This window comes from Tachypleus tridentatus, chromosome 8 (genome assembly GCF_004210375.1).
Source record: "Tachypleus tridentatus isolate NWPU-2018 chromosome 8, ASM421037v1, whole genome shotgun sequence".
In the NCBI taxonomy this organism is placed as follows: Eukaryota; Metazoa; Arthropoda; class Merostomata; order Xiphosura; family Limulidae; genus Tachypleus; species Tachypleus tridentatus.
In genome coordinates this window covers 154747370-154773190 of record NC_134832.1, presented here as the reverse complement: position 1 = coordinate 154773190, position 25821 = coordinate 154747370, and the positions used below count along the sequence as shown (strand labels likewise).

The following is a 25821-nucleotide window of genomic DNA, read 5'->3' as shown; positions in this document are numbered from 1 at the left end:
CCTATAAACTAGTTTGACCTTGAAAAAGAAAGGTCCGCCTAACAAAGGCATTCGGGTTACATAATTCTCAAGAGTTATTTGCCAAGAACAACTTTCATTGTGCGATAGTAGATCAAATGAAAGTCGTATGTTTACATCGAACATGAATAGTAAAATGTATCCTGGTATAAAAGGAATCTGAGAGGTAGACTTCACATGCAGATGGGGAAACACTTTCTCTCAGATTATCTTTCTCATTTGAAGTGAAATTATAACTTGAACGGAATGTTTAGAGTCTACCAGTTCATCGTTTACCACCCTTTGAGTTTGTGTTTTATATATGAAATAGTAATAACATACAGGAGGTTTAACTGATGAGTTTGTGTTTTATATATAAAATAGTAATAAAATACAGGAGGTTCAGCTGATGAGTTTGTGTTTTATATATAAAATAGTAATAACATACAGGAGGTTCAGCTGATGAGTTTGTGTTTTATATATAAAATAGTAATAACATACAGGAGGTTCAGCTGATGAGTTTGTGTTTTATATGTAAAATAGTAATAACATACAGGAGGTTCAGCTGATGAGTTTGTGTTTAATGTGTAAAATAGTAATAACATACAGGAGGTTCAGCTGATGAGTTTGTGTTTAATGTGTAAAATAGTAATAACATACAGGAGGTTCAGCTGATGAGTTTGTGTTTAATATGTAAAATAGTAATAACATACAGGAGGTTCAGCTGATGAGTTTGTGTTTAATATGTAAAATAGTAATAACATACAGGAGGTTCAGCTGATGAGTTTGTGTTTAATATGTAAAATAGTAATAACATACAGGAGGTTCAGCTGATGAGTTTGTGTTTAATATGTAAAATAGTAATAACATACAGGAGGTTCAGCTGATGAGTTTGTGTTTAATATGTAAAATAGTAATAACATACAGGAGGTTCAGCTGATGAGTTTGTGTTTTATATGTAAAATAGTAATAACATACAGAAGGTTCAGCTGATGAGTTTGTGTTTTATATGTAAAATAGTAATAACATGCAGGAGGTTCAGCTGATGAGTTTGTGTTTTATATGTAAAATAGTAATAACATGCAGGAGGTTCAGCTGATGAGTTTGTGTTTTATATGTAAAATAGTAATAACATACAGGAGGTTCAGCTGATGAGTTTGTGTTTTATATGTAAAATAGTAATAACATACAGGAGGTTCAGCTGATGAGTTTGTGTTTTATATGTAAAATAGTAATAACATACAGGAGGTTCAGCTGATGAGTTTGTGTTTTATATGTAAGATAGTAATAACATACAGGAGGTTCAGCTGATGAGTTTTTGTTTTATATGTAAAATAGTAATAACATACAGGAGGTTCAGCTGATGAGTTTTTGTTTTATATGTAAAATAGTAATAACATACAGGAGGTTCAGCTGATGAGTTTTTGTTTTATATATAAAATAGTAATAACATACAGGAGGTTCAGCTGATGAGTTTGTGTTTTAAGAAACTAATTAAAGTATGAACGGAAAGCAGGAATGGCTGATTATTCGTAGAATTTCTACAAGAAGTTTCAAAACTAAGTGATGTAACACAAAATACAGAAACAAGTGTTAATCGTTGGATAGAATTTAATAGTATGGACACAGTTTGTGTTGTAATGTTTCTCTGTTTCTAAAGTCATTCAGATTTGCGACAGTGTGGTTTTAAGCTAGATGGACACAGTTTGTGTTGTAATGTTTCTCTGTTTCTAAAGTCATTCAGATTTGCGACAGTGTGGTTTTAAGCTAGATGGACACAGTTTGTGTTGTAATGTTTTTCTGTATCGTCAAATTTAGTGAAGGATTTTTCGTTTAAACTCAGTTTTCACTACATCACACAGTTATACAAAGACAGCTAGAGTTTCATGCACTGTTATGCACAACTTAGAGGTACTGAACAAAACATTCTGTTAACTTCTGTGTAATTTTTAAATTTTTTGAAATTTCTATTTGAATTTTAAAAGAAAAAACATTTTATAAACATGCTTATGTTTTTTGTTTTTATCTACTCCCATAATATTATCTAAGTTAACTATGAACTAAGTTAACTATGAACTAGGTTAACTATCTACTTAGATACAAGGTAAGTATATTTCCAGTTTTTGTCATTCTATTACATATTTTAATATTCAGTATTCAGAGGATTAACATAGTTCATAGTATCTTAAAATCCTAGCATGTTTTAGACATGCTATTCTTACATCTTTTAGTAGAGATTTTTAAAGTATGCTGTGACAAGTGTAAATTTTGGAAACAGTTACGAAAAATTCTGGTTATGAAGTCACGTTAAATGTTAGTGCTGTATCACCATAGAAAACACTCAAATACTAAATAAAGAAACAAACATAAACAACGTATCACCATAGAAAACACTCAAATACTAAATAAAGAAACAAACATAAACAACGTATCACCATAGAAAACTCTCAAATACTAAATAAAGAAACAAACATAAACAACGTATCACCATAGAAAACACTCAAATACTAAATAAAGAAACAAACATAAACAACGTATCACCATAGAAAACACTCAAATACTAAATAAAGAAACAAACATAAACAACGTATCACCATAGAAAACACTCAACTACTAAATAAAGAAACAAACATAAACAACGTATCACCATAGAAAACACTCAACTACTAAATAAAGAAACAAACATAAACAACGTATCACCATAGAAAACACTCAACTACTAAATAAAGAACAAACATAAACAACGTATCACCATAGAAAACACTCAAATACTAAATAAAGAAACAAACATAAACAACGTATCACCATAGAAAACACTCAACTACTAAATAAAGAAACAAACATAAACAACGTATCACCATAGAAAACACTCAAATACTAAATAAAGAAACAAACATAAACAACGTATCACCATAGAAAACACTCAACTACTAAATAAAGAAACAAACATAAACAACGTATCACCATAGAAAACACTCAAATACTAAATAAAGAAACAAACATAAACAACGTATCACCATAGAAAACACTCAACTACTAAATAAAGAAACAAACATAAACAACGTATCACCATAGAAAACACTCAACTACTAAATAAAGAAACAAACATAAACAACGTATCACCATAGAAAACACTCAACTACTAAATAAAGAAACAAACATAAACAACGTATCACCATAGAAAACACTCAACTACTAAATAAAGAAACAAACATAAACAACGTATCACCATAGAAAACACTCAACTACTAAATAAAGAAACAAACATAAACAACGTATCACCATAGAAAACACTCAAATACTAAATAAAGAAACAAACATAAACAACGTATCACCATAGAAAACACTCAACTACTAAATAAAGAAACAAACATAAACAACGTATCACCATAGAAAACACTCAACTACTAAATAAAGAAACAAACATAAACAACGTATCACCATAGAAAACACTCAACTACTAAATAAAGAAACAAACATAAACAACGTATCACCATAGAAAACACTCAACTACTAAATAAAGAAACAAACATAAACAACGTATCACCATAGAAAACACTCAACTACTAAATAAAGAAACAAACATAAACAACGTATCACCATAGAAAACACTCAACTACTAAATAAACAAACATAAACAACGTATCACCATAGAAAACTCTCAAATACTAAATAAAGAAACAAACATAAACACAACATAACCATAGAAAACACTCAAATACTAAATAAAGAAACAAGCACAGACAAACGCAAAATTAAAGAAACCTTACTTATACAACAACTTAAACCCAAAATAAACCAATACAAAGGAACACCTTTATACCTATATTAAAAATAATAAAATAAATAGTATAAAATTATATATTCAAACATCTAACACTGCCCTCTACATTCCGACACTCAGTTACACAACCCATTCCAAACATGTGGTCAGCTTCCGGTCAGTAACCTCTTTCTTTCTTTGTGAACCTGACGATGACCGAAGAAGGTCGTTGTTCGCTTCTCATCGTAAAATATTTTCTCATTCCAAACGTTTTTACATATACAGTATCCACCATTTTGTTTTCATGGTTTCCTGTTTGTGTCAAACGTTAGAAAAGTAATTCAGTGATCTGATAATTCAAACTATTTAAAATTAGCTAAGTTAACGATAATTACCGACACCCCAAAGAAAATTAGGTGTTGGTTTTAATAATGTTCTATAATTGTTCTACTGCGAACAATCCTAGTCTCCTGCTGTCATGAGTCAGGCTAGCATGGCCTGATGGTTAGTGTGGCGGACTGTGAATCTGAAGGTCTGTGGCCCTTGCTTTTGCTAGTTATAAGAGTGACAGTCATTCCGTGCTATTCGATTAAATAAGGGCACCACAAGTATTGACACTGGATAGTGTTGATTAACTATCTTCTGTAGAGGGTGTTGACTGGCTATTAAGGTCTCCTAGCTTAAATAGCTCTTGTTAAGCTCTGTCCAAGTACTAGAATGTAAATTACCGATCTAACCCCTGCATTATACTTGTTATAAGGCAAGAAATAATGCAATATATTTATTGTACTTAAGCTAACCATATTAAGAAAGGTCTGCAAAATTTCGTTAAAATCATGTAAGTTACTGTAAAGCGGATGCCATATGGCACTATGCCAAAGAATATCGGGACGAAAGTGGTCAGTAGAAAACTGGTTCTGAAATACTGCTTAGGCCTAAATTGTATATAGTAGCAAAGAAGCCGAATTATTCAAGTGATGCTTTGGAGAAATGAATACTTAGAAACAATGGTATTCGAACCCGCATTATAACACAATGATACGTTAGTCTATAATTTTTGACATAACAAAGCAGTGACACTTTACCCTAATTGTAGTGTTAACTACACAATGATACGTCGCTCTTTAATTGTAGTACTAGCTACACACAAAATCGATATCAAAGTTGAATAATGAATTTGTTCGTTCAACACCTAATCCTACACGGATATTGTCTGGTTTTATTTGATTGTTATTAAATGTATAGGTATTCTATGTGCTCTGCTCATTATGGGTATTGAACTCCTTATTCTAATGTGTTAAAGCCAACAGAATTATCGCTGTACTAGTGAGGGTCACACATATAGTTTATAGAGTTGTATATATTGATATTAAATGTTGTATGAATCGAATATAAGGGAGGATAAAGAAATCATTTAGAAAATCATAAAGTGTGTATAATAAATAACACAATACGTAAAGTTTGGTATACGCTCTACCTTTAAATACTTCAGGTTTGATAAAGTGTGTATAGTAAACAACACAGTATGTAAAGTTTGGTATACGCTCTACCTTTAAATACTTCAGGTTTGATAAAGTGTGTATAGTAAACAACAAAATACGTAAAGTTTGGTATAAGCTCTACCTTTTAAATATTTCAGGTTTGATTTGGGCCAAAACATTTACCATTATATCTCGAAGGTTTGATTTTGGTCTCAAACTTTACTGTTATGTTCCACAGATTTGATTTTGACCAACAACCCTATTCTTATATCTCGCAGGTTTGATTTCGTTCTGAAACTCTACCCTTAAACCGCATAGGTTTGATTTTGGTCTACACTTTATCCTTATATCTCATAGGTTATATATTGGTCTAAAGCTCTGCTATTATATACCCTTCCATCTCATATATTGGATTTTAACCTAAAACTATTCTTATATTTCACAGGTTTGATTTTGGCTAAACACTCTACCTTTATATCTCTTGGGTTTGATTTTGGCCAAACACTCTACCTTTATATTTCACGGGTTTGATTTTGGTTAAACACTCTACCTTTATATTTCACAGGTTTGAGTTTGGCTAAACACTCTACCTTTATATTTCACAGGTTTGAGTTTGACTAAACACTCTACCTTTATATCTCACGGGTTTGAGTTTGGCTAAACACTCTACCTTTATATTTCACAGGTTTGATTTTGGCTAAACATTCTACATTTATATTTCACAGGTTTGAATTTGGCTAAACATTCTACCTTTATATTTCACAGGTTTGAATTTGACTAAACATTCTACCTTTATATTTCACAGGTTTGATTTTGGCTAAACACTCTACCTTTATATCTCACGGGTTTGAGTTTGGCTAAACACTCTACCTTTATATTTCACAGGTTTGAGTTTGGCTAAACACTCTACCTTTATATCTCACGGGTTTGAGTTTGGCTAAACACTCTACCTTTATATCTCACTGGTTTGAGTTTGGCTAAACGCTCTACCTTTATATTTCACGGGTTTGAGTTTGGCTAAACGCTCTACCTTTATATTTCACGGGTTTGAGTTTGGCTAAACACTCTACCTTTATATTTCACGGGTTTGAGTTTGGCTAAACATTCTACCTGTATATTTCACAGGTTTGAGTTTGGCTAAACGCTCTACCTTTATATTTCACGGGTTTGAGTTTGGCTAAACGCTCTACCTTTATATTTCACGGGTTTGAGTTTGGCTAAACGCTCTACCTTTATATTTCACGTGTTTGAGTTTGGCTAAACACTCTACCTTTATATTTCACGGGTTTGAGTTTGGCTAAACATTCTACCTGTATATTTCACAGGTTTGAGTTTGGCTAAACGCTCTACCTTTATATTTCACAGGTTTGAGTTTGGCTAAACGCTCTACCTTTATATTTCACAGGTTTGAGTTTGGTTAAACGCTCTACCTTTATATTTCACAGGTTTGAGTTTGGTTAAACGCTCTACCTTTATATTTCACAGGTTTGAGTTTGGTTAAACGCTCTACCTTTATATTTCACAGGTTTGAGTTTGGTTAAACGCTCTACCTTTATATTTCACAGGTTTGAGTTTGGTTAAACGCTCTATCTTTATATTTCACAGGTTTGAGTTTGGCGAAACGCTCTACCTTTATATTTCACAGGTTTGAGTTTGGCTAAACTTTCTACCTTTATATTTCACAGGTTTGAGTTTGGTTAAACGCTCTACCTTTATATTTCACAGGTTTGAGTTTGGTTAAACGCTCTACCTTTATATTTCACAGGTTTGAGTTTGGTTAAACGCTCTATCTTTATATTTCACAGGTTTGAGTTTGGTTAAACGCTCTATCTTTATATTTCACAGGTTTGAGTTTGGCTAAACGCTCTACCTTTATATTTCACAGGTTTGAGTTTGGTTAAACATTCTACCTTTATGTTTCACAGCTTTGAGTTTGGCTAAACGCTCTACCTTTATATTTCACAGCTCTGAGTTTGGCTAAACGCTCTACCTTTATGTTTCACAGGTTTGAGTTTGGCTAAACGCTCTACCTTTATGTTTCACAGGTTTGAGTTTGGCTAAACGCTCTACCTTTATGTTTCACAGGTTTGAGTTTGGCTAAACGCTCTACCTTTATATTTCATAGGTTTGATTTTCTTTTCAAACTCTTTTTACATTTCGCAGGTTTGATTTTGGTCTAAAATTCTACTTTTTATATCATAGGTTTAGAAGCACATGCATTCGAAACGATGATGCTTGTCCTATATTAAAGTTTTTTTTTTCATTTTAAACAAATACAGAAATGGTTAACATATAGTGAAACCATAAGTTGATTTGGTTCTGTTATTTATCTTGATGCTATAAAATCTCAGTATTATAATTCTGTAGTTAGGCCTACTGTTATATTTAAGTTAAGGAAGAGGGAAATTCAACCAGTGAATGGTTGTTTTATTGTATTCCCAAAACGTGTGCACTTTGTTTAAGAAAATTATCCCGTCTTTTGTTAAGTAATTTTATTTTTGAGAAACCAGTTTGGTTTATTCTTTCCGCCCCAACTATTCACACTTTTAACGTGACCCCAAGTGCTGAACATTCTTTACGGAAGAGAAGTGTGCAATATTTACGTTTTGTTAAACGAGGGTATTGGAAGGCTTTACATATTACAACATTTACTAGGTTTTGGTTTCGTTCTGATCGACCGATATATCGTCCTTTCATGAAACTTCATTGAGTATTGATGTTAGCTGCGCATGTTTTATCGCGGTACCTTTGAAGTTAGTATTTCATGTATGGTTTATCATAAAATACTAAGGTTTTCCCATTAATTGTTTTATGATCCGGAAACGATTATTTCTATATCACATATATTTTTCCACACCGAACTCACTAATGTCAATATAGATATAACTGTGATGTTACAGTTCGCTGACAATGAATGAAGCCGGTCGTAACGGCGGTATATCCTCCGGTTTGTTTCACACGTTAATTATGGGCCGTAAGATTAAGACGGATTCCACTTTTCGGAAAACAGCGTGAGATCAAAGCACGCCGCAACAGGCCTAATTAATATTGAACCGAATCACGTTACCCTGAGAAGTAGCGCCAGGTATTACTGCTCAGGACAGAATTTTGTTTGACTGTGGTGTTGTTCATGTGCGGTTTGAAATGATCAATGTTTCCTTCCTAGATTTTGTAAACACATACTCTACTAATAATATAAATATGCTACTATTTATAACTATGCGCAATACGGATTATACTCATTAGTTCCACTTTAATGGCACACACGAAGTTCCATTGTTTAGTGTGTACTTTAATTTGTTCAAGTGTAATTAAACAAGCTACTAATAATATAAAAAAACACCATTAAAACTGTGTTAAATCATTTCGTTCTATATCGTACAAAGTTCTGTTAAGCATTTAGTTCTGAATAAGTCGAAATTTTTATATTAAAACAGGAAGAAAGTTGTACTTTGAACATTAATAACAACTAACCTGGTTAACAGTTAAGAAAGTAGAACACAGTTTCTTCTCTGGTGTTTCCAATAAGACCGCGTCTGGAACGTATCATCACCATTAGCAATCATTGCTACATAACACTAAATGTTACTTGACTTGGTCACACGGGACAAACAATGTAACATTTGTAACTGAATGTTTAGAATGATTTTACGAACTAGATATTTGCATGTTTACGGCGGTGTTTTAAACTGGATACGCTTACACTAACATTTTAAACCGAATGCTTACAACAATATTATAAACTCAATATCTGCATATTAACATACCTAACTGAATGTTTACAGCGAACAAGCTGTTCTTAAGTTGATGCTATTTCTATCGGAAACAGCGACAACATGTTTACTACCAACGAATAAGGAATGGACTATATGAATAGTTTTTACCATTTAATTTTGGTATAAGAAACAGTTTTAACTCAGTAGCATACACTTAAGTTTCTAACCCAGTCAGCTAGTTGGTGGTATCGATTGTAATATAGAAATGAGGCATTTTACAGATAAAGCTTGTATGTTTATTTTTGTTTAAACCAGACAAAATTCTGTATTTCCTGTATCATATCTGTACTTTAGAGATTTTGTTCAATAAACACAACACAGAACATGTTAATATCTTAATGTACGAAAATATAAAGATCAAGTTTCAACATTTGGTAAAGGCAACTGTCTTCAGCTTCCCTTTATGATAAATATTTTCTTCTATGGTCTACTTGTTGAGAAAGTTAAACTTAACTAGATTACTCTGATTGCTGATAAGAATACAATTTTTAATGTATTAGAATTAGAAATTAGAATTAGAAATTGTAAGATTTTAACAATGAAAATATAACACTGTGAATGATTATATTACATACGTCATCCAGTCAATGGCACGTGATCAGAAGTCAATGTGCAGTATGGCGTATCGACGCTAATTTAGCAATAGATGCGTTTTTTACTGTTTTGTTTTGCAGTATTTAAATAACAATGCATTTTAAGTTCGTGTTTTTCTGTTTGAAACAGTGCATGAACGATGTGTGTAGAAAATAAACAAATGGTAAAACATGTTGCAACGTTTCGGATAATTACAGACACATCTATTTACGAGTTAAATAAAGTCTCATCTCACTAATAGTACACAACTTCCCAGGGGTTCTATTCTCTTCGTCGACTGTTTTTTATTTTAAATAAAACTTTAGGATCATTTCCAATCCTGTTTAGACCTTAGATAAAATATTAACTCTGATCCTACTTAGATCCAGGTAATACTGAAACAGTGTACTATTTATTCAATTCGCTTAGTCCTACCTGAGTCTAGATAGAACTGATACAAAGTACGTACCAACACCTGGGATGGACAAGTCGAGATTTCTTTCTGTTTTATCTAAGCTCCACAGGACTGGTGATAATATTAACTTTCGATTTAAAAACACGATCTTGAAGAAGTTCATAAGCAATCTGTGCTTCAGCAACGTGGGATGTTGTGTGCCATTTAAAATTTGTCCTTTTTGTAAAAATAAAATAACCGATGTCTAATATTATCTTATTGTTAAAACAAAATATATACATCGTAAAGACCCATCTCTGATAAAAGTTTGGCCAAGAATTTGTTGGTAACGAAAAGGTCTGTTATGATTTAAGTATTGTTAGATATTGCCAGTAGATGGTAACTGTTGACGTTAACAGTGGTCAGCCTTGTTTATAATAGTATTGTTAGGTATTGCTATTAAATGGTATTTCTCAACATCATGTTTTAATATCAACCAAAAGCATCCGTTTATAACAAATATTTCACTTAAAGTTAAAGCTCGTACATGCAGTACGATTATCAAATCGAAAAACACTTTCAACGATTTCCATGAAACTTTTGTCTTTATGGGCTCATACTGAGATTTTGATAGCTTACATCGATGTACGTTTTCTTGCTGATGTATGTTATTCAGACCAGGAAACAGAATTCCACAGATTTTCCTAGTATCTTTAGCAGTTAATCTAGAGGGAATGTTGTTTAATTAGCCTAAATTTTGATGAGTAATATGCACTCACGCAAACAATATTTTGTTTCGAAATCTGCTCACTGATGTTTTGTAAATAAACAAGTATTTTCATTCACTTATGTAATTTCAAATTTCGTGTTTTTAAGGAGACGAGCAGCTTATGACTAGAGATTTGTTGTACAATCCCTGACGTAACTTTTGTTCTCTTTGTTTTAAGCCTCCCAGTGTGTGTCGCATCACGAGCAACCGGGTATCGATATCCGTGGTGGGCAGAGCACAGATAAACCCGTTGGGTAGCTTTGTACTTAATTTCAAACAAACTCTGTTTTTAAACAAACGAAAACAGGACGTGAATAATAATTCTCAAATACTTTTCTTTTAGGAGGAAAGAAGTTTCTACTTTAACAATAAAGTCACATAAGGTGTTCATATGCTATGTTTTAACTATAAAGTCACATAAGGTGTTCATATGCTATGTTTTAACTATAAAGTCACATAAGGTGTTCATATGCTATGTTTTAACTATAAAGTCACATAAGGTGTTCATATGCTATGTTTTTATAGTGCCACATAGCACCAGATACAATGATGTTAACCTGTGAATGATGGTTTATGGCCCATTGTTCAGTGGTATATTCACAACTCCTGGTAATCTATTTCTATCTTTCTAATACTGACAAATACCTAAAAACATTTGTACATAAGTGATACAGTACGTAGAACATGCGTATTTTTCAGTTATTGCTAAAGAAACTGACATTCCTGCATTGAATACAAACAACGTTTTAACAATTGTCGTGTTATAATTTACTTTGCTCTTCGCTTATTCTTTGTGTATTGTTTTAATAAAAAAAAGATCATATTATTTACACGCTGTTATCATAGAGTTTGTAGGAAAGTTTAAGGAACAAATATAAATGTAATTTATTTTTAACATTTGGCATCTGATGAACTTATAGATATTAAAATATTTCTTTATTATAAACAGTGTAAATGTACAGTTTCTAAAGTAGGTAATTGTTATTATTCTTTGAATTTATATAACTAGTCGTCATTTTTGTATAACTTTACATTTTTATAGCTTTATTTACGGTTATCTTGAGGTAAATAATGTGCTTTAGTACATTAAGCTAATAAGACATCAGATCTGATTTGGTACAAGCTAATTAAAACAAAACAAAAGGGAATGACATACTCTTAAGTACCAGCTTGCTTACTAGAAACAGATAGTTGCTTAAAAAATATTACAGCAGTAAGTAGTAGTACAGAACCTGAGAACATGCTTGAAGTCTTCAGACGATAGCTTGAGAATTTGGAAAGAAGTCGAATTGTAGAAATTTAAAGAAGTAAAGAACAGTCAGTAGAATCGAAATCTTAAGAAATCAATGAACAGAATCAAGGACAATAAACACACCATGATGACTGGTGGCGAAGTCGTTAATAAAAAGTTACTATACACACCCAGATGACTGGTAGCGAAGTCGTTAATAAAAGTTACTATACACACCCAGATGACTGGTGGCGAAGTCGTTAATAAAAAGTTACTATACACACCCAGATGACTGGTGGCGAAGTCGTTAAGAAAAAGTTACTATATACACCCAGATGACTGGTGGCGAAGTCGTTAATAAAAAGTTACTATACACACCCAGATGACTGGTGGCAAAGTCGTTAATAAAAAGTTACTATACACACCCAGATGACTGGTGACGAAGTCGTTAATAAAAAGTTACTATACACACCCAGATGACTGGTGACGAAGTCGTTAATAAGAAGTTACTATACACACCCAGATGACCGCTGTTGGCAAATTATGGAAGATATGATATCCACCAAGCAAGAGGTTATGAAAAGTTGGAGAAAGACTAACAGGAATTATCTAGACCGAACCTCATGATCACTAGGAGACACTGCAAGTGATCATATCTGTCAGTCTTTATCCACCAAGCAAGAGGTTATAGAAAGTTTGATAAAGACTGACAGATATGGTCACTTGCAGTCTTCTAATGACCATGAGGCTCTGTCTAGATAATCTCTAGATGTCGAAACTGTGATATTTCGAGCTTTATGGTATTTAATGACTACGTAGTTTCTGTCTTTAAAGGAATATCTAGGCCTCAATTTTAAGAGACTACCTTCCTTCCATATTTAAAACATCAACTAGTTCTACCTCTTTAAAGGATTACCCAATTCTCCAGCTTTATTTAAAACATCAACTAGTTCTACATCTTTAAAGGATTACCCAATTTTCCAGCTTTATTTAAAACGTCAACTAGTTCTACATCTTTAAAGGATTACCCAATCCTCCAGCTTTATTTAAAACGTCAACTAGTTCTACATCTTTAAAGGATTACCCAATTCTCCAGCTTTAAAGGACGCCCTAGTTTTCCATCTTTAAGAATCGTATCTTAGAACTTTGGCCATTTTCTTAACTTACTGATTTTATCACGAGTAGTTTTTGTAATAAGATGAAAAAGAGCCTGCTATAAATAAATCGTTGAATAGCTTTGTTAGAATATTTAACACCAAGATGTGTTCCAACAGATTGTGAACTACGTGGTATATGGAGTTCATTAACACCATTTTTGAATATAAGACAGCCTGTTGGAAGTACCAAAACTTTACGATGTCTATAATATGTTCGGTTTCTTTGTCCAGAGGATTCACAAAAAGAAGGATTATTCTTACAAATTTATCACTGTCTCACAAAGGCCATCCAAAATTGAAACTAATGTTCTATTCACTCATTGACCACTTTATATCTTTCAGTGATAGATTTATTGCTAGATAAGCAATAAATGAATGCAATATTTTAATGGTTCGTTGCATATCTGAAACTTGAAACTGATGTTTTGGGAAGTTCGAATACAATTATCTTTTCTTTAGTGTGATCGTGTGAGCATGTTTTGGAGTGTAATCCAGTTCAAGTCCAGGGAATAATTCTGTAAAAGTTGGCACACTCTAATGTTATCTCATCATTTGTCAATTTTTATTATCAGTTTATTGTAAAGCAGCTAGAGTGTATTTACAAAATATATTGAATTGATTTAACAGAACAACCTACAGTATTTCGTAAATTTACTAAATGTAAATAAAAATAAAATGTTGGCACCCAAAATCTCCTTAGGTTCCACGGACTTCCACCTAGTACGTATTGTTTTAACTGTGTGAAAAGTAATATATAAGAATCTTCTAGAACTTGTTGAGAGGTTTATGGACAGGAAAGTAGTGTGGACTTTTTGTGAACATTTGAAGTACATTTGTAACTTCGAACTCGAATGTTTAAATGAGTGTTATTAATTACATTTTGAAGTGCTAGATGACACAACAGTGCTATAAACGTTACCATGAAATAATAAGTGATACAATGACACCATGTTAAACAAGAACCACCTGTTTCACAGCGTTGAACATTGTACTTTAATTTTTCAAGTTTCGTTACAAATATTTAGTTAACATATTTTTATCATGCACATAAATCATTTAGTACGTTCGTAAAGTATCCAATCACCGAAGGATTACTGGGTCAAACTATTCCTGTTCATATCATAAATATTAAACTTTGTAATTTATGAATAAGAGAAGTTCCTATTTCACCTGTCATTGTTTTAGAATAGCTGGATATATAAATGTGTTTAGTTATTTAAAGACACTAAGTTATTCTAGTGCTGTATTTGCAGATAAAACTATTGTATATGTTTAAATTCAATTATTGGTTACAGATTTTAATAAAAACCGGTTTCTGCTTAAAAAGTATCGAAAGCAGATTACGAACTTGTTTGTCCTTACTGTCAGCACTCTCGAACTGCCTTCAAAGAATGTGACATTCCCATCTATTGTACTTTGTTTAAGAACTTAGTGACCGACACATCCCGTCTTTTGCACACTTAAACACTGTGACCTAATATTGTGTAAGATATGTCAGTAAGTTACTTTCAGTCTTACGTAGTTTTTATTAAGATTTGGTGAAAGATTTATTCTGTTACATACTCTTGATCTTTTCCTTGTATGTTACAATTTAAATCTTATGATGCTCTGTCCAGTTGTGTCTCTTTCTGGTAGGTATTGTGTTACCTGGGAGTTTATAAGCTAGCTTATTTATATTACTTTTTAAGAATATATTTTAAATAAGTTTATATATCTGATTTTTAGGTTCTTTCTGAGTATAATTAAATGAGTTTATATATATATATTTATGTTTCAGTTTTGTTTTTGGACAGTTCGTACTGGCTAGTATCTCGCTCAATGATTAAAAGTCAGTATGGCGCTCGGTCAGGTTCTTTGGTGTCTGGAGAGATAACAGTAACCATAGGACTTTATCACGTCACTGTCAGCTTGAAAGGTGAGCAAAAGCTACGTAATGAACGTTTATATACGTTGTTGTTTTAGTGATTACAGTAGAATATGTATTGTGTAAAAGTATGGATCACCGCACGTGTCCAGTACTGTCCTTTTGTATGGGGTGGGGGTAGGAAATATCGATTGAAGAGATCAGGAAGTAATCTTCTGTTGTGTCTATCGGATTTTAAATAAAGTAACGCACGATGTTTGAAGTTACATGTATGTCTTTCTCAGCACCGTATCTATACTCGGCTATATAATGGATCTTTCTCTTGGGCTTCCAAACAGTTCACATTGTCTTTTTTTTTTATCCTCAGGCATTCATTAAACATGTAATTATAGGACTGATATGAAATTAGAAACAAAACACACATCAAACTAGTTCTAGAAAGAAATCATTTATCTCGTATAACTATTTATAAAACTAAAATATTCTCAGGACAGAGCTGTCCGCCTTAAATGTATACTTCTATGAAGTGTATTTACAAACTATTGTTAAATGACAGAGCTTTAAAATTCCAAACAATTGCGGAGAAAAACTGGAATATCGGTCAGCAGTTTGTACTGGTTCACTTCAGGAACTTTACCATAACACAGTGTCTCTTGGTCGACCCATTGTTTGAAAGAAATCCTGGGGCTATTTGTACGTTTCTACCAAAGTACGAACTGTTCGTCGGTATAGTATGATACTACATGGCATTAGTCAGATTTCCTTATCAATACGGTAAATAGCCTAAAACTAGAGAAATGAACAAATCATAACGTAGGAAAAGAATTCCATATTCTGTCGTATTTTGCAGGTAGTGATAACATTTGTTATACTAATTATGTGTACAGATCTAAACTTCCGTTTTTTTTTCCTTCCGTTAGGTAACGTTTCCGGTAACGGAACGGAAGTAGTCAACATTCTCCACACATTCAATTGGGAAGATGGTAAGACACGAAAGTTTGTCACATATAACATCTCTCACTATATCAGTTATATTCCTTTAGTTATAACATGACGTAAACAATAGCCTTTTATTGTTCTGAGTGCCGGTCAAGAAGTGCAGAGGCCTTTGATTTTCTAACTTGAAGCATTCATGTTAAGAGTTTCGTTGAAACTACTTTTACCAGGGGTTGACCATAGAGCAGTGAATAGTCTCCCGTTTCTGGATAAGTAAATCAAGGGGTGACAAGGGTTAGGAAGAACAAAAAAAGAAGTTCTAACATGTGCTATCAACACGACTTTCCTTAATAGTTTGTGGAATAAACTGCTTTGTATGCTTTCAAAACGTTTTCTGAGAAAGCGCGACTTTCCTTAACAGTTTGTGGAATAAACTGCTTTGTATGCTTTCAAAACGTTTTCTGAGAAAGCGCGACTTTCCTTAACAGTTTGTGGAATAAACTGCTTTGTATGCTTTCAAAACGTTTTCTGAGAAAGCGCGCTAGAAGTCCCCCATCAATGTAAAAGACCCTGGACCAACCACAGAATAATAACAAAATGAAGGTTAAGAGGTGACGTCATTTTGTAAGTAAAAATCTACAAGTGTCACAAGCTGTGACAAGATATAGTGGAGATATGTGAACAACTTAATGTAGTTCTCACCGAAACAGTTGTTGTTCATGTAATTTGTTGATAAAATTTTCCTTACCACTGTTCTGCTCATTGTATCCCAACCAGCTTAGTATTGAGCGAAAGGTCTCGTCGTCACTGGATATAACAGGTACTATGGTCTGTTAGGGTTACGAGTGATAACATATGTCATTTATTCTGTTTGCGTTTTAGTGTAAAAGTAAAATTATGAGGAAGTATTTCTTTCTACAATAAAGAATATATTTAATGGCAAGTTAAATACGTGATAATAGAAAGCCAAAGTTACTGTAGGCATCTAATTAAACACACAGCATCGAATACATAAGGATGGTATCCACGTTCTGCCACCTACAAGTTGTAAAACCTCGCATAGACAAGGGTACGCTAATATACACTAATAGTTTTTAAGTCACACAAACAATTTATTAAAGAAAAATATGAGTGAAACTTGTTACAAAACATTAGTATTAGGTTTGTTAATACAACATTCTCCATCCAGTCAAGAATCAGAAGGAACTATGATAATGGTATTTCAACCACACTGTATACTATGATAATGGTATTTCAACCACACTGTATTCAACGTATCCATTTTCGACGACGTGTTTTGCTCAATCCAGAACTCATCAGCCTGGATGAAATACAACAAACACGGCAGTGATCAGAATACTATTTATATTAACCATTGTTAATGTAAGTAATAATTAATTACTAATGTTTTCCTTATAGTGTGAACACCTTTATCCAACTACGTATAAAAATATAATAGATCCAATACTAATATCTTAAGACAAGTATAATTAATTATAAAAATGCATCACCAGTTTGAAGAAGGCGTTCACACCATAACAAAACGGTTATGAAGACGCTGTGTATGCTAACAATTAAATTTAGAGAAATATGTAAGTACTTAACCAGTATTGTAACCAGTTTTCTACAATCTTATACAATTAAATAACAATCTTAAATTAAGTGCGACTAAATAAACGTGTCGGCTGTGAACGCTTTTCATTGTAACATGCAAACAGTCGCGAGCGGAAACCGATACCAATAACCATAAAACACACATCGAAATTTATCTGTTTTTAAATTAACAGATGTTCATGGGCAGGTGAGACTTCCGTCAATATTTGTTTCGCCATTCACAATAATATAACTTCTTTTTCTTTCTTCAACGTTTATTAAAAATATTAGATTTGTGAAGTTGTGATTATGTTGGATGAACAAAATAATTTAAAGAAGTGATGTGTTTGATTTACGAAATGTTGAATACTCACTGCAAGTGTGAAATATTCCTGTTCCAGTTTTATTACAAACCTATATTTTCTAATAACGAGCTGTTTTGAATTATTTGAAAGTTCCGGCTGAGTCTAAGGATGACAGTAGTTTAGGTATATTTAAATATTGGTGCCAGTATCCAGAAAAGAAAGTTAGAAAAACTTGTTAGAGTTTATAGAAAGTCTGCTAAAGGTCACGGGAAGTTGAAAGCTTATAACCGACAAGTTGGCAAAAATAACAAACGAATGCGATGAAGAGAGGTACATAAAAATCGAACGTAGGCCTAAAGGTTTTAAAGAAGTTGAACCAAACAGAAAACATGTCAAACGTAGTTCAGTGTAGTAGAAAGAGTCCAGTAAAAGGTCTCGTGTTACTCATTTAGCATGTAACTAACAGCAAACTTCAGTAGTGTAGAAACACATGCCTATAAAAACTGTTGGTGGGAATCGGAAGTGAAGACCCTGATAAACAGAATAACCGAGATGTGGGAACAGATAGTGAGTGTAGCCTTCGAGCGACACATACGTCTCACAGTCGATGCCTAATAATATCAGCCCCCTCGGTACAGCTGCGTTAAGTGTAGTAACAGGTTTGACATGAACTATATTTCTTTTAATTACCCACTCTGTCTGTCCTGGAAATGTGGTAACGTGCAGGTATTAGAAAGGAAAGTTAATAAAGTCATTGAAACTATATTCCATGCGACATTGAGTGTAGTTTACAGGTGTAAATCAGGATGCGATAACATTGTACATACAACAGACTTCTGGTATAACAGTCTAATCGAGAAGAAATGACACTAAATACCAAGACTTCTGATATAGTACTTTGATCAGGAAGTAAAGATTACCATTGGCGGTAGTAAAGACACTTAACACTAGTGTCCAGTGTTTCCAAACGAACGTGAAATAATTATGCGACAAGATGAATTGTGGGTAAATGGTGGTAAGTATAATGACGTATCTCCAGTCGACATTAGGAGTATTACAGAAGACAAAGTTTCGATACGTGGTTTGGTTCCATGAAAAGTGAGATCCGTGGTTCGACACTACATAATATTTCTCGAACTTTTTCACTCTTACAACGCATCCATTGTTAAGTAATTTCCTTCGCATGGGTGGTAGGTGGCTACTGAATGGTTGACACTTTCTTCTACTTAATAGTTATGAAATACAGGTCAGTTTGCACCACCAGTTATTTTCCGTGACCTTATGTATAACCAGTTGTTTATTGTCTGAAATACGAGAGTTAAGCTATTAAATTCTGTGAGTCATACAGCTAAGTGTCACTATTGGGAGCTAGTTCCAGTGTAACAGTACTTAGAAATTTCGTTTTCTAATTATCTTAACGTTAAATAGTGTCAACAGGTGTATGTGTTTCTTGGTAGGCACAGCGGTAAGGCTTACAAACCGGGTTTCAATACTCATAGTGGGCACAGCACAGATTGTCAGAAGTAAAATTAAAAAGTAATTGAATAGAAGATGTGTAAATCAGTTTAATAAAATGTGTGTAAATCAGTTTAATAAAATGTGTGTAAATCAGTTTAATAAAATGTGAAATAACGCGATGTAAAAACAGCATAAAAACTTGTTTGAATAACTTATTGTCATGGTGTCACTGGTACAAACCACATAACTTATTGTCATGGTGTCACTGGTACAAACCACATAACTTATTGTCATAGTGTCACTGGTACAAACCACACGTTCAGTTGACAGAAAGTGAAATGTAAATAAAGTTGTGTCTTATGGTTATCTTCAACATTATTTTCCTGTCATTACTGGTACATCACCTTTACTACAGCTATCTTTACAGAAGCTTTAATGTATTTCTGTGTTTTAGTTTCAGATATTCGTGCTGATGAGAGATTTTCAAACAGTTGATGACAAATTGTACACCTGTAAAAATATTTCTACAGCTGAAAGATTATATATATATATATATATATATATATATGTGTGTGTGTGTGTGTGTGTAATTTTTTTTTTTATAATTTCGCGCGAAGCTACACGATGACTATTTGTGCTAGCCGTCCCTAATTTAGCAGTGTAAGACTAGTGGGAAGGCAACTAGTCATCACCACCCACCGCCAACTGATGGGCTGCTCTTTTACCAACGAATAGTGGGATTGATCGTCACATTATAATGCCTCCACAGCTGAAAGGGCGAGTATGTTTGGTGCTATGGGGATTCGAACCCGCGACCCTCAGATTACGAGTCGAGTGTATTAACCACCTGGCCATGCTGAGTCTCCTGGCTACATGATTGCAACAAAACGAAAAGCTAGCCCCAGAATAAAATATTTTGAGTTCGGGTCCCATGATCCATCTACTATTCAGTAAGATGTTATATCGTTTGCAGATCCACGAAACGTACTCTTAAAAACGAAACAAAGACGATTGTAAAGTGTACTCGATGTAGAGTATCATATGTGGTAAGAAAGCTACTTTTTATTAAGGTTGATATGTACTGACCATAATCATAACATTTTTAATAACGTTAATTGTATATTATTATTATTATTTACCTTTTATTTACCCAATTTGTTTTTTTATTAAAAGTGAATTTTACATTTAATTAAAATTTGCTTATCAAACATTATCAAAAAAGACATTTTTATTAGGCCTGTAATAGTTTTAAAAGCTACATTCTTAGGTATTTTCAACAATAAGAAAATCATACAATAATAGTAACAATGCTCCAATCACACTTGTATTTATTACAACCATTTCCGACGACGCGTTTAGCTGTTCATAAAATTTTACACAATAGAAATTTGTCTATTGTTGATGAACAATGTAGTTCTTATAATATTATATCTCGTCATTAAACGTAGGTCACAATATTCAAAAGTTCTTTATAACAATCCTGGGCTGAACTCTGCTTAGTTGTTAGTGTGTCCTGATCATGAATCCAACGATTAATGGTTCTTGTCCCGTTGACTCATTCTACACTTGGGGACCATGATATGCTTTAAGAATGATGATTACATCCTAATCTTCGTTCAGACAAGAATATCCCAAAAGTTGGCGGGGGGTGCTATCGACTAGCTACCTTTCCTGTTGTCTGTCAGTTCAAAAGTGCCCCCCTCAGTAGCATAGCGATATGTCTGCAGACTTGTAACTCTAGAAACCGGTTTTCGATAGCCGTGGTAGGCAGAGCCTAGATCGCCCATTGCGTGGCTTTGTGCTCACTTCAAAGCAAAGAAACAGTTTAGAACTAAAATATATGTTGAAATATCGCTCTCTGTGTAGCTTAACACTAAATTCTAAACAACAAAATCATCTGTAAAAGCCGAGATTTAGCCAAGAAGTAGAATCTTCTATCATACCTCTTTTTGTTGCCGAAATAACAACAACAACAAAAATGCTAGTATAACTTACAGGAACTGTATTTAGTGTACATGACTTGAGAAATTTCTGTTATTACATCGCAAATTTCAACTAAACATTCTGGACCTTCCTCAGATCACACACAATTAAACAAAAAAGTCAAGTAGGTTTCGACTGAAATATTCCAAGTTAAGGTGAAGCCCTGAAGACATAGAAAGTACAGTGAAGTTGAATTGCTAATGTAGTGTGCTGTAGAAGCATGTCGTACATTCTCTACCATTTTATTTCAATATAGCATAAAAAGCGTGGGATATGCGATTCTAACTTACAACATTGATTAAGGAAGTAACTAATAGTCTTTTTACCTTAGTTATGTATTGTTTAGGATCATTTTCCATGGTAGTACTTGTACTTCCTCGATGTAAAGTAAAACACATTCTGGTCCAGTGGAAATTCAGGTGATAACCTTAAAAATTCATACTCCTTTATGGTCCTATTGGAATAACACTATCACAAAATTTTTACTTTTTCTTGTTTCTGGGCAGATAGTGTTATATCCTAATTGTTTATGCTTAAAGTAAATGGGGAAAAAAACTATTTCTCTTTTCATACTTTGCTTTTGTGACCTGGGTAATGAAATTTTCAAATTTATTCATTTTCCAGAACATTCCAGGTAGGTTCAATGCTGAGTAGCTGATAGAGAATTTTTTCGAACTTACAAGAACTTTCTAGAATGTTGTAGAACTTTCCGTAGTAATATACATATATAAGGGCTCACCATTTCAGCACTTCAGTTTAGTTCTAGCTGCCTAAGTGAACACATAGACCTATCTGATTTTATCAGAGATGGCATCAAGAAGCTGCAAGCATACTCCAAACACATTCTGCTATGTATGTGGTCAATTTATCAAAAAAAGAGCAAAAAAGTAATCTATGACAACATCTGATAAAATGTGTGAAGCTTGCAAGACATATTTCGGCATGCCTGTCAGGGATTAGGACAAACCCTGGGCACCTCATTTTACCTGCGAGCACTGCAAAAAAAAAAAAAACTCCTAGAAGACAAGACGGACATTTTTTGCTTGCTTGAATAGTAAGATTTTATATTTTACAAATTTTTGATCTTTTAAAATTTAAATGTCTTTTATTTTATTACTTTTTAATTTCCAATAGTATAGAAAAAATATATAAAATATTTTCTATGAACCTCTTACACATTAGTTGTGGAAGAAATAAATTTATTCTTCATAATAACAATTTTATTTTTCTCTTTTGCAGGATAGTACAGAGAAAAAAAGAAAGCCATGAAGTTTGCTATTCCAAGAATTTGGCATGAACTCACTGACCATTCAAGCAATTTCTACTTCTGCATGATGGACCCTTTCAAACGTCGGGTTGGCAAGAATGTATCTGCTATCATATATCCGGACCTTCCATCATCCATCACCCCAGTGCCACACTGTCCTGAGCTCCCTGTACCCACTCGGCTAGAGAGAAAGCAGGCATCCTCAGAAGAGAGCAGCAAATCCGTAGATGAGGTAGACGTTGAAGATCCATATTACAATTTCATTCCTGATGGTCTCCAAGGAGGCTTTATCAAGTTTCCCTATTATCGTTGTTTTTGGGACAGCAGGGACATTACAGCACACTACAGTAGGAAGCACTGGGCACAATGGACCGAGTTTTTTGTGGGGAAGCACAATGCCAAGTGTGAGCCACTAGTGGACCTCGAGAAGGTGTTATTCCCACCATTGCATATAAAATTGGGTCTTATGAAACAATTTGTCACAGCTCTTGATAAGGAGTCTGCAGCCTTCAAGTACTTTCGAGACTTCTTCCCTAAGATGTCTGAGGCAAAAGTCAAAGCTGGTGTCTGAAAGTCCATATCCTTGACGGTAATCTTTATCAATTCAAGGAGAACATGGGAGCATACACAGAGGAGCAAGGCGTACGCTTCGACCAAGATATACTGGACATTGAACGCCGCTATCAAGGAGTGTATAACAAGGAATGATAGGAGACTATGAAGGATGATACATAAAAGTGATTTACATTACAGTCGCAAATCTCGAGAAAACTACTTACTTTTAAAGATTTTTGTATAACTTCGGTACAAATACATGTAAATTTTGATTCATATACTGTTTTATTCAGACGTTATGAAAATGCGCAAATTTGCCCGTTTTTACATAGAAAATATGTTAATTTCTAAATTTCATTATTCAGTCCACAAAAGCAAAGTTTGAAGGGAATAATGACCATTTTCTGTACTTTTACAGCATAAGCAATTAAGAAATAACACATACTATCCAGGAACAAAATTGTGTTACGTAATCTAATTAAGAATGACCTTTACTTTCAGTGATTGTTTACTGGATAAAGATTGTTTTTAACATCTTACATTGTGTCCAGACTCATTTATTTTCAAGTGAGAGAAAGTTCAGTTTAGTTTCACAGCTCATTTGTTATCTTGTAGATTCTACTCGAGTAGGTAGGTATGAAGTAGAAAGTTTTGTTGATGTGACCAAAGAACTTGTTATTGCAGATTCTCTTTGTTAATCTTGACGAGTTCCTTTCCTGTGCTCTTCTAAACTTTTTTGTTATTAAGTAGGTTTAAGTTTTAAGGGAATGACGTTTTCAATGAGACAACGGACTTGAGTAAAGTTTGTCGTACAGCTCTTAAAGAGAGTGGTCAAGTCTCGAAATGTCCTATACTGGATACCAAAGTTTTAATTGCAAATACATATTCGGAAATAACTGCTAATTCGGTTTCCCCAAGAGTTTTTATTACAGTGCATAGTTGAATGAGTAGCTGAGAATAGTAATAAAGATTTGCAGTCTTGCGAGTCTAAAACGAAACATGGCAGGACTCTCGGGCATTTGCCACAAACACTGTAGACTAACCACAGCTCTGGTCTGTGAGACCAGTTAAGAGAGACTAGAGATACCTTTGGTGGACAGTGTATACTTGCCTAAGCTGTTTTTGCCAAAAAATGACATATGGCATAAATCGACGGAGATTGTAATCCTTCGAGTACTGTCGAGCATCTGCATTATGGAAGATGTACTTTCAAGGTACCTATGGGTCAGAGCGACTAGTTAGTGACCAGGTGCAGGGACTTAACACTAATCAAAGTGAAGGAGCTTGCTAATGTGGAGTATTCCCACCACGTGTACTCTAAATGTTTCAGTTTAGTGTTTGTGAAGAGTCCATAGTAGAAAAGCTTGTGTAACAATCCCAGGTCCTTTTGAATTAATTTAAAAGAAGATTTCTCGCTTGAATGTTCAAGGTTTAGGTATATTGTTTTAGAAGCATATCATTCAGCTAGCTGGTTGGACTGAAATGAGGAGTAAGTGATACAACCGTTAATTGTGAGTTTGAATAAACCAGACTTTATTCAGTTGAGCACTTGATTGAGAACCAGCTTTTTGAATGGGATGCAGCCATGGCCAAGTTGTGATGTTCAGACTAAGTGAGAACAGAATTATCCATCAAGGTCTTCCTGAGAACTCGGCTATTTACGGAGATGAGGTGTACCATTTATATGGTAATGCATATTCTGCAATGGCTTTAGTAGATTGCAAGAATCATCGAAGGTAGACATAGTGAGGAAGTGTAGCATTCTACCCTCATGAAGTCAGATTATGTAACAAACACCAACTGCATCTTATTTCAGCTGACGATGTTGCACAGGCCCAAGCTACCAAACGTAGAAAACTTGGGCACTTTGAAGTAGAGCACAGGATCGGCTGCTAAAGTTAAGCAAGCCACCATCTGGTTGGAAGAGGAAGTATCATATCTCAGAGCCAAGAAAGTCTGAACCAACTACGTCCTGGTAACTAAGGAGATAATCCAGCAGACAATACCATGAGTCAGAAGTCTACCACTGTACTGCAATTATTGGATTCTGACCTCCAGTTATATTGTAACTATTGTGTAGATGTATTCAATACGTTTTTAATATAATAACTTTCCTCCTTCTCATTTCTTTGCTCAGGTTTAACTGTATAATAGTGTGGTGCACTAATATTGCTGATTTCACAGTTTTGTATGTAATGTACATTTTCCTAGTTTAACTAACATTGTATGTTTATGTGCGTGTGTGTCTCTATATAATTGTAATTTTTTTTTCTGATTTATTCATTATTCTGTACTCACTGTATGCTCGCTATAAACTCACACTGTTGTACCTGTGATTGTCTATCTAGATTTTTATTCTTGTGATTGTAGGTATCTTCAGCTTTATTGTTTTAATATTGTTAAATCGTTGCTATTGTGGCGGGTTATTTTATTTTATGGTTTGTTCTAATACACTGAAGTCAGAAATACGGAACTTTGCATCTCATTCTGAACTTAATTTTATGGAGGATGAATTAATTTTGTTTTGCGTGTATTTATGTGATGATAAAGCTTTTTCATTTGTACTTACAATTCAACACGAAAGGTTTTTTATTTTTGATGCAGTATTAAAAGATTTGTGTTTTTAGTCATAAGACGAAATAAAATAGACGTTTTTAAAAGCTCGATATAGAATGGTCTGTTATATTTTGTGTGTTTTCTACTATTGTGCTGTACCTTC

The 25821-nt window shown here is 33.6% G+C and overlaps 2 protein-coding genes across 9 annotated transcripts in view; both read left to right on the top strand.

Moving 5' to 3' along the window:
* The window catches only part of LOC143223784 (dual oxidase maturation factor 1-like), a 36346-nt gene that overhangs the window by 2614 nt on the left and 7911 nt on the right, over window positions 1-25821 (top strand). For 6 of the 8 annotated variants that reach the window (XM_076452208.1, XM_076452203.1, XM_076452204.1 and 3 more), the window contains exons 3-4: window positions 14919-15056; window positions 15926-15988. The exons of 1 other annotated variant lie outside the window; for it this stretch is intronic. In XM_076452208.1, the coding sequence (XP_076308323.1) occupies window positions 14919-15056; window positions 15926-15988 (201 nt within the window). The remainder of the gene's footprint in view (window positions 1-14918; window positions 15057-15925; window positions 15989-25821) is intronic. One more of the 8 variants, XM_076452205.1, reaches the window with a different exon arrangement.
* Window positions 16006-23641, top strand: LOC143223785 (uncharacterized). Its single transcript, XM_076452212.1, has 2 exons — window positions 16006-16761; window positions 22520-23641. Exon 2 carries the CDS (start codon window positions 22546-22548, stop codon window positions 23116-23118), a length of 573 nt encoding a protein of 190 aa, XP_076308327.1. The 5' UTR covers window positions 16006-16761; window positions 22520-22545; the 3' UTR covers window positions 23119-23641.